General features: G+C 40.0%; 1 protein-coding gene across 1 annotated transcript in view; it reads right to left on the bottom strand.

Annotated features, from left to right (window-relative positions):
• FGGY (FGGY carbohydrate kinase domain containing) overlaps nucleotides 1-18788 on the bottom strand; it is a 127907-nt gene that overhangs the window by 38616 nt on the left and 70503 nt on the right. Inside the window, exons 8-9 of the mRNA XM_009982806.2 lie at nucleotides 7642-7749; nucleotides 3917-3978 (exon numbers count right to left, since the gene is read on the bottom strand). Coding sequence (XP_009981108.1) covers nucleotides 3917-3978; nucleotides 7642-7749 — 170 coding nt within the window. The remainder of the gene's footprint in view (nucleotides 1-3916; nucleotides 3979-7641; nucleotides 7750-18788) is intronic.

Below are 18788 nucleotides of genomic sequence, written 5' to 3'. Positions count from 1 at the left end.
ATTCAATCATGCACTAATGAGATCCCTAAGGGAATTTGGCATATGCTTTACTAGTTTGACTTCTGACCTGCTAGCAGCTGTATATTTATACTTTGCATTCAACCATTCAGCTGCATGTTTTTTCAATTATACCTTACCATGTGTATGCTATCAGAGGATATCATTCAAAATGAAGTACACTTGGAAGACATTAAAATAACTAATTCACATCATTATTCACGTACTTTAAAATGTACTTTATGTGTCTTTCTGGACCTGAATTATGATAATTTTGAGGTCACAATCATTTCCCTCCCGTCTTGTTGTAAAAGTGGCCCTGTTTTCTACATCCCTGAAGACTGCACTATAAGTAGTACATGCTAAGGACAAAGTCATTTTATTTCCAGTCTAAATCATTGCTTGACTGTTAGGAAGGAAAAGAAAGGAAAGCTTCACTCAACCACAGACCTACCAGACATCCCAGCTTCTATCTGATCTCCATCTCACTTGATTAGTCCCTCAAGGGTTAGCCACTTGTGCAGCTCTGACAGAAAACAAGGACTGTACAAAAGAGGCTGAAGTTCAGAAGTTAAGACCCACATAACCTTGGAATTACACTTTTTTTCACACCTTTTTTTTTTCCTTACATATAGTTATGGGTTAAAGGCACTACATTTGGACTGAGTGACTGGCAAGATCCTTCAAACACTTGGCAGTTCCAGTTTCTACCAGGTTTGTGCTTTACATAGTATTACACCATCAGCTCTCTGGAGCTTTTTCTATTCAGTTCTGTGATAAAGTATCAGTAGCAGCTGGGTTTGACTTGCAGAGTTGAGCACGAGCTATTGCTACTAAAAAGGAGCTATGCTGAAAGTGGAGAATAAGAAATCAATGCAAGCGTGCTCAGGGTTACACTCATATTTGGGACATAACTTCAGAAAGCAACAAGAGGCGGGTATTTGATCGTTCAGAAATCCTTGAAGGTGCCACCAGGTACCATTCAGGAAAAAAATCTAAAAATTTTAGATTTCTAAATCTGAGAAAAAGGGCTCTCAATCATCTAGAGGTAGAAAGAAATGCCAAATATGATTATTCTGCTTGAAAGATCCCAGAATTGCTGACAGATACCGTGTAACTTCAATGCTTTTTTTCAAAAGACATCTCTTTAGATGGGGAAATGGCATCGAGACGTGTAGGAAAGGAAATTCGACCCTAAAACATAGCGCTTCACAAAGCACCAAAGGGCACACAATCTTTGCTGTCAAACAGATGATTTTTTTCCTCCAGAACATTAGAAACTGTGATTCCAGGAAACAGAAGTATTTAAAGCATAAATGATCATATTATTTCATTTTTTTTTATTTCCTACTCTAACCAGTCTATATACACAGCAATTTCTGCAACTCACCGAACTCCATGAAAAACCCCAAGTTTGCCGCTCACAGAGCACGCCAATTAGTTAGACCAAATGCTAAATTTACAGCCGTCCAGAAAATCCTCATGTAATTCAACCCTCTCCACTTCCAGTAAAAGAAGGGAAAAGAGAACATAGCAATAGTACTGGGAGAGTTGCTCAAGACTGGTCTCCAGCACAAGCGGTCAGTGGAAGCTGGTTTCTGGCAAGTCTGTCCAAGCCCTAACGAGTCACCACAAACTACCGAAGCAGGGATAAACGCCGCTTGCAAACTCTTGCTCCTGCTATAGGCAAAGGGACAGAACTCTGCACTGCCAAATTTCCCAGCTCAGCTGCCCAGCAGGCAGTTTGCCATTGCCAAACCTACATACTAGCATGTTGGGAGCCTGGGAGAAAAGACAGACGAACTTAGCAAGGTAGAAGTAGGTGACAGACAGCAGCAGTAGGAGGCAGATCTGTGACCTCAGGTGTTTTTTCATGATCCAGACATGCAGGTGCTTTTTGTCACTACAAAAGCAGCCTAACTCTTCACAGTGCTGCACCTGGCATGGGAAGTAAAGGTAATATGCAATGGCACACCTAAGTATGGAATTCTCGTTTTGTTTTCTTTCAATGACCTTTTGCAATGGCTGAACAGATATTAATTTTTACATCCATACATAGAATATACTAAACACAATAAATCAGATTCTCTGAAACAGTCTGCTGAGATTTCCAGGCCAATAATTTACCACCACCACCACCACCAATCCCCCAAAATAAGACACTGTGTTCTTATTAAGTGTATGATTTAATGTAAGTAAACACAGAATATAAAGTTTGAGCCAACACTGTTCACTAAAAAAATGCCCTGCACTTGCATAGCTACTGCTGCTAGGCCCTATGATAAGGCTGAAGCTTGTGCTCCATGTGTAGAAAGAAATGAAAAAATAAGTTCGAATTGCAAAGTTCCTGATTTTCATTTCTTCAAACTAAATTCCATAATTTAACAAACATTTGAGAAGGACAGGGAGCAAGGGGATAGGGGGAATTAATAAAGGATTTTTTTTCTAAATTTATAGCTATCCAAACATTTCATTAGGAAGGTAATATCTGGAAAGCATTATAAAAATACCATTGAGTGAATTAATTTCATAAAATATTATCATCCTTATTGTAAAATATTATAACGCTTTTTATCAATGCCATCGTCTTAGTTTTACTAACTGCAGGAGACTCAAATCCAAAGTTATGACGCCATACACTCATATAACATGGAGTTCTATTCCTGATATTCTGTATTTAGTGTCTTCCAACACAAAATAAAATGGCTTATCCTGGTATTACAGACTAAACGAACTGTTTATCTTATGCTTGTGCTTCATATGGGGGCACCGGAAAAATGGCCTGGAAGCCAAGATTTTGGAAAAAAACCCAGATCAATCCTTATTCCAAACATACACAGATGCATTTATTTCCTGATTTCCTTTTTGAAAGAAGAACAAAGAGAATTCTAGGAAGCATGAATCTATTTCATACTGAATGAGGTCCAATACATTTCTGGGAATCCTGGTCAAGGTCTTAACAGACAAGTAAGACACTGGGCACTACAAAGTATAGAAAGGTCATCTAGAGAAACCAGGTAGCTTTATCCCCCCAGAGAGGACTGAAAAGTAACTGTAAAACTGCATGCACTCAATACTTCTATCAGGATTGACCCTTGCCTTTTACACCAGGGCAATAAACTGAAAATAAAATGCTAAGTTTGCTGTTTTTTTCTTTAATACAAGGAGGAAAAAGAAATTAAAAGAGAATCAAATTTTCATCCAAGGTGCCTAATTGTTCAGCTAAGATCTCTCTGGGAGCAATGTGAACCTTTTTAAAAGGAATCCAAGCCAAAACAGCTTGAGAAAGTCCAGATCTGACAGAAGTGTCTGGACTGTCTTCATCCACTTCTAAAGCAGACCAAATGAAAATTCCATATTGCACACAGCCTCCTGCTCAAGGAATCCTGGGGTTACCTCCAATTCACTCCTACATCTTAAGTTTTGTCTGAAAATTAATCCTGTGTTTCTCTGTTCTATTCGTGCTGCCATGCAGGAGTTTTTAATATAGTAGCTATACCTTCCTTTAGATGACTGTTCCAAAAATATTGAATAATATATTCCTAATTAAGCTATATCTCATCCTTGGAGCTTAATGTTGTCACCTACAAATTAAGACACATCATAAGCCCAAGGCATAAAGGTCTGCTGAACAGGGTGGATGCTATGGTACTGAGAAATCCCCTGAGCTGGATACAAAAGAAGTTGAAAAGCAGAGTTAGTATCTCCACTTAGATATGCCAAAGGTATCCAAGGGGAGTTTAAAGCCTTCATCTTTGAGCAATCACCTGGCAAGCCTTTGTAAATACCTCCAACCCACTATCAAACTGTTAATTCTCCTGTTTCAGAATAAGGATTCTCAGCAATTCTGCACTGCTGGGAATACAGTGTATCATCCATTTGTAAGGCAGGTATGCGATAAAGGAATAAGAACAGTGACCTGGCTGCAGCTTTTGACTGTAATTCTGGGAAGGCGACATGGCCTCGGACCACGTGATCTATCTGAAAAAGAGGAAAGGAACATTTTTGGAGTGATAACATCTTAAAAATTCAGTCCCAGAAAAGAGTAATGCAGTGTCATAACTTTAAAAAGACAAGAGTGTTTCTAAATTACTCATGTGGCATGAAGTCCTAGTCCTAGTGAAGTCAATGGCAAAACTCCCACTGACATTACCGGATTCAGGATTTGGCTTAAAAACAGTAAGAAAAACCAACCAACACCTCACCAAACCCAGGCAAAATGCTAAGCACACAGCTCCTCAGTCGGAAGCGCAAGCTGAAAGGATGACTTTTTTCTGGTTCAGCACTATCTGAGAGGATGTCCTCTAGCCTCTCCCATTCTCTTGCATGCATACACTCCTTGGAATTCTACCAGGAGCATCTTCTTGGCCTAAATCCCTACATCTTTCTACATCACACCGTTACAATAAAACACAAGGAGTGTTGTCATTCTGATAGATGCTCCATATGTTCATTGTAGGAAACAAATTGTATACCTTGACAAGCAATTACTGCTATAAAAAAAGATGAATATTGGCTCTGTCTATACTAAATTTATAAATCATGTGGTCTTTTCCCTTCACATTATTCACAAAACAAAGTATCAGGCAGAATAACACGGGCTTTTAAGGCAATAATTCAGCAGGTTTTGTGGCCTCTCGATATCATCCCATCAGAGGTGACAGTAAAAGCTAAGAAGGCACAACTAGAGCTACTCCAGAGCACCGAGTACATTTGGCAGTATCATTGGCAGCAAACTACATGAGGTTTGTCATTTTTAACAGCACGAGTCCAGTCCTTAACCAGTGCAGCAAAACATACAATGAAGCACATACATCTGAACACAGCAATAAAAATAACACATGCCTGTTCTTTCTGAGATTTGCATCAAAGACACAACTCAAACGTGCATGCATTGGAAACAAACCTCAGGCCTGAATTTTGCAATCTTGCCTAATCTGTTTTAGAACATAGGAGCAGCTCATAAATTCAAAAATAAATCTATAAATAAATATCACATATATGTGTGTGCTATGAAAACACTTTACACAAAAATGTTACAGAAGTTATAGAACCATAGAATCACAGAATGGTTTGGGTTGGAAGGGACCTCAAAGATCATCTAGTTCCAACCCCCCTGCCATGGGCAGGGACACCTTCCACTACACCAGGTTGCTCAAAGCCTCATCCAACCTGGCCTTGAACACTTCCAGGGACGGGGCATCTACAACTTCTCTGGGAAACTTGTTCCACTGCCTCACCACCCTCTGAGTGAAAAATTTCTTCCTTAGATCTCATTGAAATCTGCCCTCTTTCAGTTATGAAGTTAGGTATTTAAATGCACTTAATTCAAGACACGGCCACATGAGGGTTGCATCTAGAAACCCTTTTCTGGTATTCTTTATTTTGCAGTTTGCAATGATGTCGTGCCATCCTTTGTCTCTGTTGTGCAATATCTTTCTTCCTATAAAGTTTGAAAATCCAGTGTGAAAGCCCATCTAACAGATAAACAAGCTTTTTCAAAACAAGTTGAGTTCTTAATTCTTCATTTAGACTCTGAACCAGTTTTCAAAATCCAACAGACTTTTTCACAGCTGTATCAATAAAAAATTAATTAGAGATTTTTAAAGGGATATGTATCAGTTTTACTTTTAAGAAGTTCAACAGACTGTTCAAATTTCATTAAAAGAATTTACCTTTGGGCATAGATGAAGCAATGAAAAGAATCCCAAGACATGCCCATTCTTTTTGTTTTCAGAAAGCCTGAAGTATGGGAAAGCAGGATCTTAAACAGACTACGGCTTTAAAATTACAAAGATAATGAATGCAACCCACCCTCCACACTAGTGTGCAAATACACAGTTCCCTCCTATGGCCCCCTATGTGTTTTCTGTACATACAACCTCAAGAAAACCACAGGAGATATTCTAAGAATGTTTTAATAAGACAGCTTCCCTAATATACCCAACAGTACTTAGAGGGGACTTTTGCTATGGGTCCTAACAAGACCATACATTTTTCCCAGTAATTTCTTTAATGACTCAGGAACATCTTGTTCTCTGGTACTAGAATGAAAAGGATTTGAAAAATCATCTTTCTGAAATACCCTAACTCTCCTGGTACATTTTAAGTGTGTAACTACCTTGAGTCAGCCAACAGAAATCACTGACTTGCTCTGTTCTCTCTAGAACTTAGCTTCTTCCCCTGCTTTGGATTAAGTGCATAGAGACTTCTCCTCTCAAAAGTGTTCTTACAAAGAAATGCACAAGATTTGCCACTTTCTTTTTACAGTGATGATGCTGTCATGAGCAATAATTAAATTTAACTTTCGGTTGTGGCAGTTACCTAAAAAATGGGATGCTTTGGTTCCAGCCTCTTCTTGAGCTGAAAAATTTCAAGTACACCCATCTCACCTGCTACAAGAGTGCTTCAGCCTCGAGGCTAAGGATGGGTTGGAGATGGAATGGGAAGAGGAGGCTGCAGGAGAGGAAGAAGGATGACTCTCCCACTGAAGCTGTGACACTGTGCAGAGAGGAATGTCAGATTCACGTGGCCAAGGAGCGAGCCCAGGAGGCAACACCAATTCATAGCTCAATGCTGAGGGTGTGTCTGGGCTTCCTGATCCAGGATTATTTCTGTTTCTTGTTCAATGACTCTTTCACATGGAACGCATAAATGCAGTGATGCCTCAATCTTCCTGGCCATGTACTCTGATCACCAGGCTTTTAAAACGGTGGGCGGTGGTGCTGGGTCTGAGTAAGACAGCAGTTACACCTGCAATTTGTGAAAGGCCAAACCCACCTGTATGTTTGCTGAGCTTACAGAGCATACCCACAGGACTGGGCCTGCCTCCTGCAGTTCCTCAAGAGGAGCTTGGCACCTCACCCCTAAGGGCAGTCCGTATTTCTACAGACCAAGCAGGGAGACACGAAGGGAGCTTTAGAAGCTTCCAAGGTTAAGCAGATACGGAGGTCTTGCTGACACTTTTGGACTTGAGCAGCTAAAGTCTGCCTAAATACTCTTTTATACATCTAGGCTTTCTTAAAATTTGACTTCAATGTTTTAGTTCCGACTGCCTCCCTGTAAGTAAGAAAATTCCTTTCTACAGGATCCGTCCGGTTTTAACTTTTACTGATAAACTAAATAAACCCAATATAGTCAGACTCTTTGCACTGAAAGAAAGAACTGAGGTGACAACATATGCAGTATCTATCTAGACAGGGTAACACGTTAATATGTTACTATTCTGTCTATACAACACATCTTTCATTTATGCCCATCAATGAGCACAACTGTTCTCTATAACACAATATATGTAATTTTCTTTATCTCAAAGTCTATCTCAGCATCCTGCTAAAGTAAAGAATGAATGCCTATTTGCCTCTAAAATAATAACAATAATCATCACCATCATCATAAAAGGAAGACATGCCCTTCGTGCTCTGCCCCATACATAATCCCCTATCAGCATGCAAATGAACAGTTTGCAAGAGACATAACAACCAACTAATTGCTCACTGCTTTCAGCAGCACGGTTTCTCCTACGATCTTACAAAGGTGTTTCAGGCAGAGGTCTGGCTGAATTGACAGTGGAGCCACCCCGAATGACAGCAGTTTATGGCAGACCTCCCATCTTGGAGCCTGCTTGCATCTCCGAACACTTACCAGTTTTCCTGTTGCACTTTGACCTCCTTCATTCAACCACAATCCAGGTACCATTGCAGAGAAATAAGGTCCCCAAACCCCAGGCACAAAAATGGGTGTTTCACTGACCTGCAAAAGCAAGAGAAACCTCTAGTGAACCAAACTACCTGTCAAAGTAGGTACTTCACAACCAATGTTTGGCAGCTATCAGAGCCCAATACTGAAATGATTCCTGCTCCTCCACTGGATTTACCAACACGAGTGGAAATGCAGAGGTAGAGATTTACTCTAAGGAGAATGTGGAGAAATACGTCCCCCATTTGCACCACTTCTTGGTGACAGCTGCTACTCATTGCACAACTGCCCCTGCTCACTCCCGTTTACAGAACAGCTGGGCCTGGCCATGCAGAAAGTAAGAAGTTTCAGGAACAGGAGCTGTGTTTTACAGGGAGAGAGAAACTGCCTTGTTTCTGCAGAAAAACACCTTAGAATGAACGGTTGGATACAGCACTCTGCTTGACTGTCATCAGAAAATACAGCCAATGTAATTGGCAACCGGTGTTTACAGGGCACTCATCCTGTGTGTCTACGGAGTTATGAATCGAGGGAGAATCCTGCTGACAGAGGACAGCAAGGTCCCCTCAGGTCTGCCATCAGCTCCCGAGAGTGGAACTCCAAGCTCCAGAGCTCTCACAGCACTGTCAGGAGAGTCAGGTGCCTTGGGTGGAAGCTGCAAACGTGGGCTCGTGTTGGCCAACAGGAAACGTTTGTCTGGGTAAACATTAGATTCTGCCCCTTACTGAGGTTTAGCTCTACACAAACCAACTGTGAACCCTTTTGCCAAAGCAGACATCTAAGCACTACCATCCAAAAACTGAACAGGACTATATTCTACCGCTTTCATGCAAATAACACCCACATATACAGTGATATCCTACTCCTGTGCAGTATCGCAGTGGTTAGACCACTCAGGATGTGGGAGACACTGGTTCACTTCCTTTCTCTGCCTCAGAAGATGCAAATTACCAGTTTTTAAGGGTGGAGAGCTTCCTCTTCCTTCCTCTTATAAAGCTGATCCATTTTCAATATAGACAGACTTCCCAGACTTCCCTTCTGGTCCAGAAAGAAAGCGTAAGGAGGCACACTACGCAGCCTAGCAAGCAAGGTACAGCACAGGATGGTGAATGGGGCAGTGGAACTTGGGTCCTAGTGCTTGCTACAAAGACTAGTTATGCATTCTGCACTGGTTGAACACATATCATTCTTGCAGGAGGGGCTGGAGAAGACAGATCATCCATTCTCCGGCAGGCTACTTGTCTCCTCTTGGAAACATGACTCATGTTTTCTCTTCCGGGACAAACGGAGGTGTATATATTCGAGGCATACGCAGCCATGACTTCGCTGGGAAAAGAGGACGGCAGTGCAGATGCATGATGCAGGAATGCACTTCCCACTAGTCCATGTCAATGGGAAGGCTAAATCTGCAACTGCTGTTCTCTAGAAGGTGGGAAGTGCTCCAAGAGAAGGAGACATGAGAATTCCCTAACAAAATAAGTCTGTATGTTTGCAATGCTGGAACAGCAAAAAAGAAAGGTCCCAGTCAATGGGACAATGTGGGTTTTTTTTATATTTAGACCTTGCTTTTCATTAGCAAAATTCTAGACTCATTAAAGGATGCTTAAGGTTTGCTATTGACTTCAATAAGGCCCACATTTCATGTCAAAATAGTTTTGAGGAGGAGTAATTAAAAATTCAGGCCTGTTCCTGTTAAACTTGAAGCACAGTCTCCCTATATTTAAACAGGACAAACTTTAAAGACAGTTTTTGCTAGCAACTAGGGAACATGTTCCAAGCTGCAGTCTACAGGCATTTGTACATCACACATGTTTAGTAAATACACCAGCAGGGAGGTTTCTGCACAAACAATAGTCTGCTCAAGCCATAAACTTGCATTACAGCTGATTCTTGTCATGAAGTTAAGCAGGAAAACAAAACGACAAAAACTGGTTTCTCAGAATACATCATTCCGGTTTCAAGCAATCCTGATTTCTGTCAGGAACACGTCTAACATACGAGAACCTTGCTGGGTGCTCCCCTATCAGCTCTTCTGCGCTGACTTACTTTTGCTAAAGATGTAAGACACATGTGTCTGTGTGTCTGCGTAAGATTTTGGCTGGCTAAACCCATTAAAGAGCGAGAATAGCTGCACTGAATTTAAAAAGGCATTTATGACTCCAAGTGGATGAAGCTACGTCAAAAACATTGCAAAGACATTTGGTTTTGTTTTGTTTTCTCTTAAAACTACAAATTAATACAGCTTTGAGTTTTCAACACTTCTATGGGGCAAGACTTCTTTTACAATTTCAATAACAAAACGATATCCAACAGAAAGCAAATCCTAAAATAACCTGATTTTTAGACCAATTCCACATCACTGACCTTACTGAGAACACAGCATAAGGTCAAAATTCCCAGTGAGTATCTGCTCCAAAGTAGTGACGGAAGGATGCTGAGAACCCAGGCGTCCCTGTCTCATTCCCATCCTATAGTTGTGGGCACAACACGTGTCTCTACAGGTGGGAAGGAACATTTAGGGTAGAAGTGGCCTGGGTTTTGAAGTCTCATCTCAAAATATTTTGATGCAGCAAACTTGGCAGTATTCTGTACTCTGATTTCTGAAGGAAGAATCTAGCTACATCAGATGTATCAAGCTTAAAGTTCAACTGCTATGTAGTCTGAAGAAACCAAATAGTCTAAGGATATTAAAGTCATCAAGATGCTTTGTGAAATCACAGGAAATGGAAAGCATTGAGAAAAACAATATAGTTAAAAAACCCCCATTTTTTAAAAATGTTTCTTCTGTCATTGGTCCACAATTTACCAAATTGTCCCATAAGCCTGATAACACTAAAAGGTTTAGATTGACTAAAAGAGCAAACTCCTTGGAGCCAGTACTTCTGGCCTAGTATTCTGGACACCAACAGGAATTTGCCAGGACAGGGTATTTCTGTGCTGGCTCTTCCCAAATTACACTGAGACTTTCCTATCATCTTACTGCTGGAGTACTGTTTGCACACGTTCCAGCACACTTTCAACACACAAACAGAGCAAAGGAGGGAGTTACCTATAGCCACACAGATGAATATAGCCAGTGGGGTACTAGGTTATCATTTTTTTATGCTGTGGGAACTTTTAACTGGAAGAAAGAACACCGGCTATCATGCTGGGCTTTACTGGTACCGCAGATGGAATGCTCAGATTTCCTATTTCCTCCTTCCACATAAAGAGTTTAATTCACGTTTTGCAGACGCCGGATTCTGATGCACGTGGAAAGTGAGAAAACTGGGAAATAGCCTACTCCACAAAACAGACACACAATCTTTGTGAAGCAACCGAGTGAAGATTCTTCCATAGATATATGCATGAGAAATGGCAAATGGTTTCCATTTCCCCTCCTTGAAATAATTTGGATGATGCTTAAGGTTTTCAAGCCATGCAGCAGCTGGCATTTGTATTTTCACAATAAAAAGTCCAAATTCTGTTTGAATATACATACCACCCAATCCCACTAAAACACATGACTAGACATAAGCGTAAGGTTGGAGAAATAGTGCAAAGTTTGCCACAGAACCCAGAAGATAAGCACAATTTGCCAGACTCAGAGCTATTTTTGTTACACTAATATCATGTCCTTTTCATAGCTTTCTATTGCCTTCAGACATTCTTATGATGATATAGGAGGATCAATGTGGTTTCATTTTTTTTTTTCCTTTAATGAGCTTAAGAAAATCCTTAATCTTTTTAGAAGAAAAACAACATCTGCTTTAGATTTACGGGCAATTGATTTTTATTTTTAAAGCAAATAAGAGATGTCACCCTCCTTCGAAAGTTAAAATACATATTCAAAGGGAGCCTCAGATTTTCTGCCTTCTATTTAACTTAAATTCATCCTGTGACACACTCCTGTAGTGAGGCCTATTAACGTTTATTATTTTTTACATCTAGTGAAACTGAAATCTAGAGAGGATATCCTCTGCTAGACATTAGAATGATCTCGGCACAACAATTATTGCAGCAGGAATTTGAAGATGGGAGATGAGATGAAGCTGAATCTATTCACACTTTGAGTCATAAGCAGCCTCTATAAATATTTCAGTGAAACATGTTTACACGGAGACTATTCCCCTCATCTGGGATGATGCTTACTTACAGAAGTATTCTACTCGGACAAGCATGGGGAAAAATCCTTTTGTGCAGGAAAATGTCACCTTTCCATGTCTCCCCAACACACACACTCCTACTTGCTCAGCCCATCATTTCAGATGAGATGAGCATTAAGCAGTTTCAAGATTTCTGCTCATATGAAGGCAAAAAGAGTTCAACACCTTCTGAAAGGGAGAAAAAAAGGAGAAAAAAGTTCTATCCGGGAGGATTTAACCTCATTGTGTGCTTCATAAAAGATCATACTAATATGTAAGATATGTAAACATCATAGAGCAATCAGAAACAAATGAAATGATGAATTTGGTTTAACAATATTCAGCTGTGGTGCAACTGCCAGAAGGCACTTTTTGTTATGAATAGATCATTTGGATGAGTTACAGACCAGATTTCAACCCTGGCGTGTGCTAGGAAAATCAATGTCAAACTATCTAAGATCAGAAGGTATCAGCAGCACAGCTGGCAGCCCACAGAAAGGAAAAATGTCTTTAGAATATATAATGCTATATAGAACTAAGCTAAAGTATGAAAGGACCTGCTTAAATGGCACTAATACGAGATCTGTAATGTATTTAATTTAGTTTAGCCCTTCCCACTTGCCTCTCCCTCTAAAACAAAAACAGGCAAAAAAATCCACCTCTATTGTAAGAGTCTATGTGGAAAAAAGCACTATTTCCCACTTACAGACTAACTTACAGATCACGTTAGTGAATCCAAGGAGTCAGTTCAGCTTTCAGGACTGTCATTTGGTACAAGGAGCGGAACAGAACACAGACCTTCACAGACGAGAATCACCCAGGCATACAGCCATCCCATAAAATGAGCAAGTCGCAATGTGAGATTTATTTTACTTAGCTTTGTTTTGCTAGACTAGCCATAATGATCAGGCACATGCTTGTGTTTCCTCCTCAGTTTTATGTAAATGTTACGGTAATCAGAAACAAGATAAAACAAAACAGGCCACACTGGTGAGAGCAGTTTTATGGAAGCATGAGTTCCAGCAGAATTCTCTTCCTTAGTTGACACCATCTGTTGCTGGTGGAGGCTTACACAAATTCCTTACAATAACATTATCAGAGAATCTGGCTATTACCTGAAAAGTAAATCTCTATATTAACAGGGTATACTGCTATATATCCATCTTCTTCCATTTTAATTTCTGCTTCCTAATATTTGGCCTCTGATATCTGGCAGCATTCTAGCATCACTATCAGATTCTCTGTTTACTTGCAGAATGGAACAGAGAGAGAAAATCAAATTCCAGTGGAACTATTCTTGACTTACACTCACTTACATGAAAGCAAAGTTAAGCCTTCATTCTACTGTCCCAACTTTTTTAGAGTAACCATTTGCTAATGAGAAGCTAGGTCAGAAAATCTGTTTACAAATCACATCACTTACCAACTTCTATAGCCAGAAATTCAGAATAACAGCTGCTTTTGTTAGGCTAAGACAGGCATAAAAAAAAATCTAAGATATTAATGGAGAGTAGGGAAAGAAACAAGGAAAAGTACTGTATCAGTCACCAACTAATAAATGCTCTTTACAGTTCTGGTCTTTGATCACTGACAAGTCAAATACTTTCATTAACTTCTCTGCTGACTTTTAACTTCCAAACTTTCTGACTGCCTGTGGATTGAGAATACTGACATTCATTCAATTCAGAGGTTTTACATTGATGCATAAAATCCTGTATTAAGAAAACTGTATCATTTTGCTTCTGCTGACAGATGGGTCTTATATGGCTATTTGACCACAACACTGACAAAGAATGAAAGAGATTTATAAAAAAAGGAGAGAATTCAAAGGGAAACCCAAGAATGTTTCATTTCTAGGTTTCTGGTTCAAACTTGGGTCACGGTAATAGCTACTGAACTTGTGATTTAATAAAAGCACTTTCTGGTGGCATATATACTAACTGGGTGGAGCTGGGGCATACAACTGTATTTGCAGTGAACTGATGCCTACCCTAAAATTGCCATCCTGGCATTATTTCTCAAGCACTAAATGGGCTTAAAACTAAGCTTCCCCGTAACTCCGGAGGCAATTCTCTAGGTTAAGACTACAGCGAGTACAGTCAACTTCTTAAAAAATATTTACTATTAGCAGTAATTACATATTAAACACATAACAGCATTCAAGCTTTAGCCTGATACAAAATATATTTAAGAAAATAAGGTCTTGGAACTCAAGAAATGTACTTTAGAATACAAAGGAAATTAAAATTTATTAATATTTCAATTCCTACGGCTCATATACCATCAGTAATTTGTTCACTTGTATTTTAAGCTTATGTGCCCTGGCCATCACCAGTTTGCTATGTGGCTGCATAGCTTGTGGTGGCAAGTCACATAGCTCTCTTCCATGTGACAGAGGTTGGCATCCCTTGGGCCATCCACAGCGACAAAGTTCCTCTGCAATGGTATTAAGACTAGGCCACAAAAATTTTTGCACAGACCTAACTTTATCCCACTGGAAGCACAGAAGTTACTGAGTGATAACAACGTCAATACAGAAAGTGGGTTTCAGGATTCTGCCTGAACACATCCATCCACAGAGTATTTTGGTAATTTGTTTACATGCAATTGAAGAATTTTGGCTTGTATGATGAAATCACTTTCACAAATGCCTTGCTGAACATGGACTTCATCACTTTTTGCTGAGGCTCTGTCACAAGTTTACCAAACCCAGAGACCTGGACAGTTACTAAACCTTAGAGATTCCCATTTAGTTAGAAGAATGGTAACAGAATGCATCAAAGTGAAACAAAATTGTCCAGCTACATCTATCGAGGCTATGCAACAACAACAAAAATATTCAACGACATCAGGCAATATTTTTGCAGTGTAAGATACTGCACGATAAGGTTTCTGACTGTGGAGCCAGGCAAGACAGAGACCGCCAGAAAGGCAGATATCAGCCAAAGTGGAAAAACCATGCAACAGAATCAAAGGGTCCTGGCACTGCCCAGAGCGCAACTCATGGCCAGAGAGTGGCCTGTAGCAGGAAAGCTGAAACTATTATTTTTTCACCCAAGTTGATTTCTTTTGTGTTGGCTGTAATAAAGACCTATTTTTATGTCACTCAGGTCCCCTCACTGCCTTTAGTCTCATGGGATGCAAGTGTGAAGGGGGACTGCTCGCAGGACTGGAGCTCTGGCAGAGGAATTTGAGCCTATTTAGGCAATTGGCCTGAGGGGTCTCGGAGGAGAGTTTATGCCCAGAAAATGTAATGGAGAGGCCGAGGGAGAAGACAATAGTATTGCTTATTTACACACCATGATTACATTAAGAACACAAGTCCTGCACACCGCAGTCCCACAGCTCAGCAGGGTTCCAAGCGTGGCAGATCCACTAAGGACATGTATGACAATATTAAAACAAACACCTTTTTGATTTTGCTGCTTATTCTGCACTTGGTGATATCACAAACTTGCATGACAAAAATCAAACCAGTCACAACCACAGTAACACCTTTAAGCAAAAATTAGCACAATTAGAAACATACAGAGAGTGCATCAAAACGCAGACTGGGATCTGAAACTTCTGATGACAATTCGGAGCTAGTATTCCAGATCGATCCCTGCTTTAGTTATTTTCCAGACAAAACTTTCACTACAACCTAAAAGTAGAAGACAGAGATGAATTCTTAGGGAGTACTGCTGGCTATTATTCCAAACAGTAACCCTTATGAGAAAGGCAGCAAAAAGTGAATGACATGCATGCAGAACTATTTCTAATTTTCTAAATTTTCCATAAAACATTAACTGGTCTACAAACTACAGACCAAACAAGGTGTGTGATTAATGCCCAGTAAAGAAACCACACTCCCAGGGTAACTTGATTGCCTCATCTCTGAAAATATTTCAGGTGAGTTATGCGATGGGACTATATATTGCACAACCTGGCTTTGTATCTAACGAGAATTAATTAGAGGAAAACTTCACCGAGATTATTAAACATTTCCACTGTGACATTTTTATCCAAGGTTAAATAAGGAAAAGTATTAAAACTTTTTTAGATCTTATGATTTTTAATGAAAGAATATGTTGCATCACAATAATATTAGTTATTCGACTTGTATTTAATTTATATTTATGGGGATAAAGATAAATTCATCTGGACCAGTGCTGCCAGCTTAGGAGCCAAAGCTGGCCAAAGCCTCAACTTGCACGAACAGGCATATTAACCATACACTTCCATGGAGACAGTTCATTTACACTGTCTGAAGATCTGGGCTAATACTTGTATTTACACACTTAAAGTAAGTATTCTGATTTTAAAAATAAGCCAAAGACCCCATTTCCAATTGATTTCTGGCTCAGGAACTTAGGACATAAAGCCGGCTGTTTAGGTATCCAAATGTGGACTTTGGCACCTACCCTTAGAAAGTATGTTGGCCCTAGTTTTTTAGTGCCTGTAACTAAGAACGCTAGCAAATGTCCGTACAGGTGAGAGACACCTCTTCAAACAAGGGTCAGTAGATAGTTAGATACAGAAGAAGAGGAAGAAGACATGCCTACTTCTGCATGTTTGTGTTCATTTCCTAAAAGTAGGGAACAAAAGAACTCTTGAAGAAAGCTCCTGCAGTCAGGGCTTTGTCTCTAAGAGCATCACATTAACTCCTTAGGCATGCTTCAAAACTGGAGAACTGGACATGACTTTACTAGACATGCTCCTCACTCAAGGGGAATGACCACACACTCAAACGTTCACTGCTTTAAAACTAATTCACCAGCAGAAACTATAAGGCAGGCAGGGTTTGAGATCCTCAACCAGAGGATCTTGCTTCTTAAAAGAGTTAAACACATCAACTGAAATGTTGCTTAAAACTGACAACAACAACAACAAAAAATTTAGCAAAAACAAACCCTGTTTTACTCAGCTGTATTTTATTTTACTTTTTAAAATGCAATAGACCAGGCTCTTGCCAAGAGCAGGGAACGCAAGAGGTCACAGGCTGCACTTGTATAAGCAGCTTTTCTGGAGGTCTGCCACTAGAAGCCAGTTTGAAGTTGCGTTTCTGAGAAAACCTTCTGACAATGGATGCTATGGGCCTCAACTAACTCACCGTACCCCTTAACAGAGCAACACACCCCTCTACCCAGCGACACATTTTCAGACAGCACCCAGGTCTGGCCTCTTCATCTGAGCTGACTGGGGGTATTTGATGCTTTTTTTCAACACGCTGCATCAGTTTTCAACCAATGGTATGTACGGTATTAGTATGTCTTAGGGTACGGCCACATCAATAAATTATTATGGGCAAAACTCGGAGGTCAGTTGCCTGGTAAAACCACCTCTACTCATCATCTTTCTGTGGCATATCGTGTGACAGATCCCAGGGACCTCGCACATTCCACAGGAAACCAGGGACAGGAGTGCTACTGCAGAGTTGCTGACATCGTGCAAATACACACTATAGATTACTCAGTTAATTTCTTCGTCTGCCCATACTCTTATTGCTTGACCATACAACAGGATTTTAAATTTGATTTTTTTTAAATACTAATCTTATGAAAGAAGCTTGCAATGATAACAGCCTTCAAATATTAACCAGCAAAGCTGGACAAGTGAGATTTGTTTTAAATAGAATATATTTAAAACATTATAAAATTCTGCCGTTTTCCAGAGGGGAAAATACAGTGCATGAATGGCACCTACCTCCACTACTGTAAACCTTGACCTCCCCTCTTTGCACTGCAAAATTCCAAATTCAAAAGTAGAATATAAAAACAAGAAAAAAAATATATTGGAAGCAAAATGCTCTTAATTTTCTTTGCCTTATTATTACATATTTTAAAATGGTGAAATGTTAATAAAATATCACTTCTCTGCCCAAAAAATGTATTTTTATGAATCTCCTTTTCGGCCAGAAAAAGATGTTAGCAAAATGAGAGGCAGAGAGATGGGCAGAGAGAGAGAAGAAAATTTCAAGCATGATGAAATCAAATAGGGTGAGTATATGTTTTATTTTCACTAAATATTGCCTACCTCATCAGTGCAAGGAAACTCAACTGTAAGAATGTCAAGTTTGGCTCACTGGATTTAGGGCTGCATTAACCCTTCCCAATTAATTTTCTCCTCACAAGGACGGAGCAAAAACAGAGGGGGTGCTCCAGTTCAGAAATGGTACTGAAATCCAAACCATGTACGATATGTAGCCACCAAACTCTCACAAGGCTACCAGCAACGTCCTTATAACTCCTTCTCCTTCAAACAAATCTTCTCCTAGTTGTACATATGGAGCTTGTCCCTCCGTGTACCTTTTGATAAAAGCATTAGCCTATAACCCATATTGTCATTATTTTTCTCTATGTTGTAATAAAGGAGTTGTGAAGAGGATTAGAGATATCACAAATGCATGATCAATGACCCACTGTTTAAAAGCAGATGATGCACCACGGAAAAAAGGTGCAAGGAAGCATTAGGAGATGCAATGCATTGCTCAGCCACCATATCTCATCTTTACCCAGGAGTGCTCTGGCCACAGAAGCTGAGAAGGCCACATCTGATCAACATGTTCTTCAAGTCATGTTTCAATTGTTTGCTGAAATTTGCCTGCTGGTTGTAAAAGAAGGGAGCTGTGATGGGACACAAGTGTTTGGAAGTTGGCCATTTGTTTGTAAAAGAAGGGAGCTGTGATGGGACACGAGTGTTTGGAAGTTGGCCATTTACAACCACAAGCTAGAGGCCTAATAGTACTATTAAGTAATCTCTCGGCCATACTACCTGTAGCCACTTTGTGAGACAATTAGAGAGGGGAAACATAAAAATCAATGTTCTGGCCTAGACACAAACTTCTCAACCTTCTATGAGATCCATAGAGAACTGGCAGATTTCAGGCAGTGATCTCCTGACCATCGAGCGATGACTTTACTGATTCACCGTGTGCAGTAGCCTCTCCTGTTTGCATTCATGTGGGTAAACCACTCATGAAGCACTAAA

Source organism: Tauraco erythrolophus, chromosome 10 (genome assembly GCF_009769465.1).
Source record: "Tauraco erythrolophus isolate bTauEry1 chromosome 10, bTauEry1.pri, whole genome shotgun sequence".
NCBI classification, from domain to species: Eukaryota; Metazoa; Chordata; class Aves; order Musophagiformes; family Musophagidae; genus Tauraco; species Tauraco erythrolophus.
The sequence above is the reverse complement of the archived record's forward strand: the minus strand, read 5'-3'. Positions and strand labels throughout refer to the sequence as shown.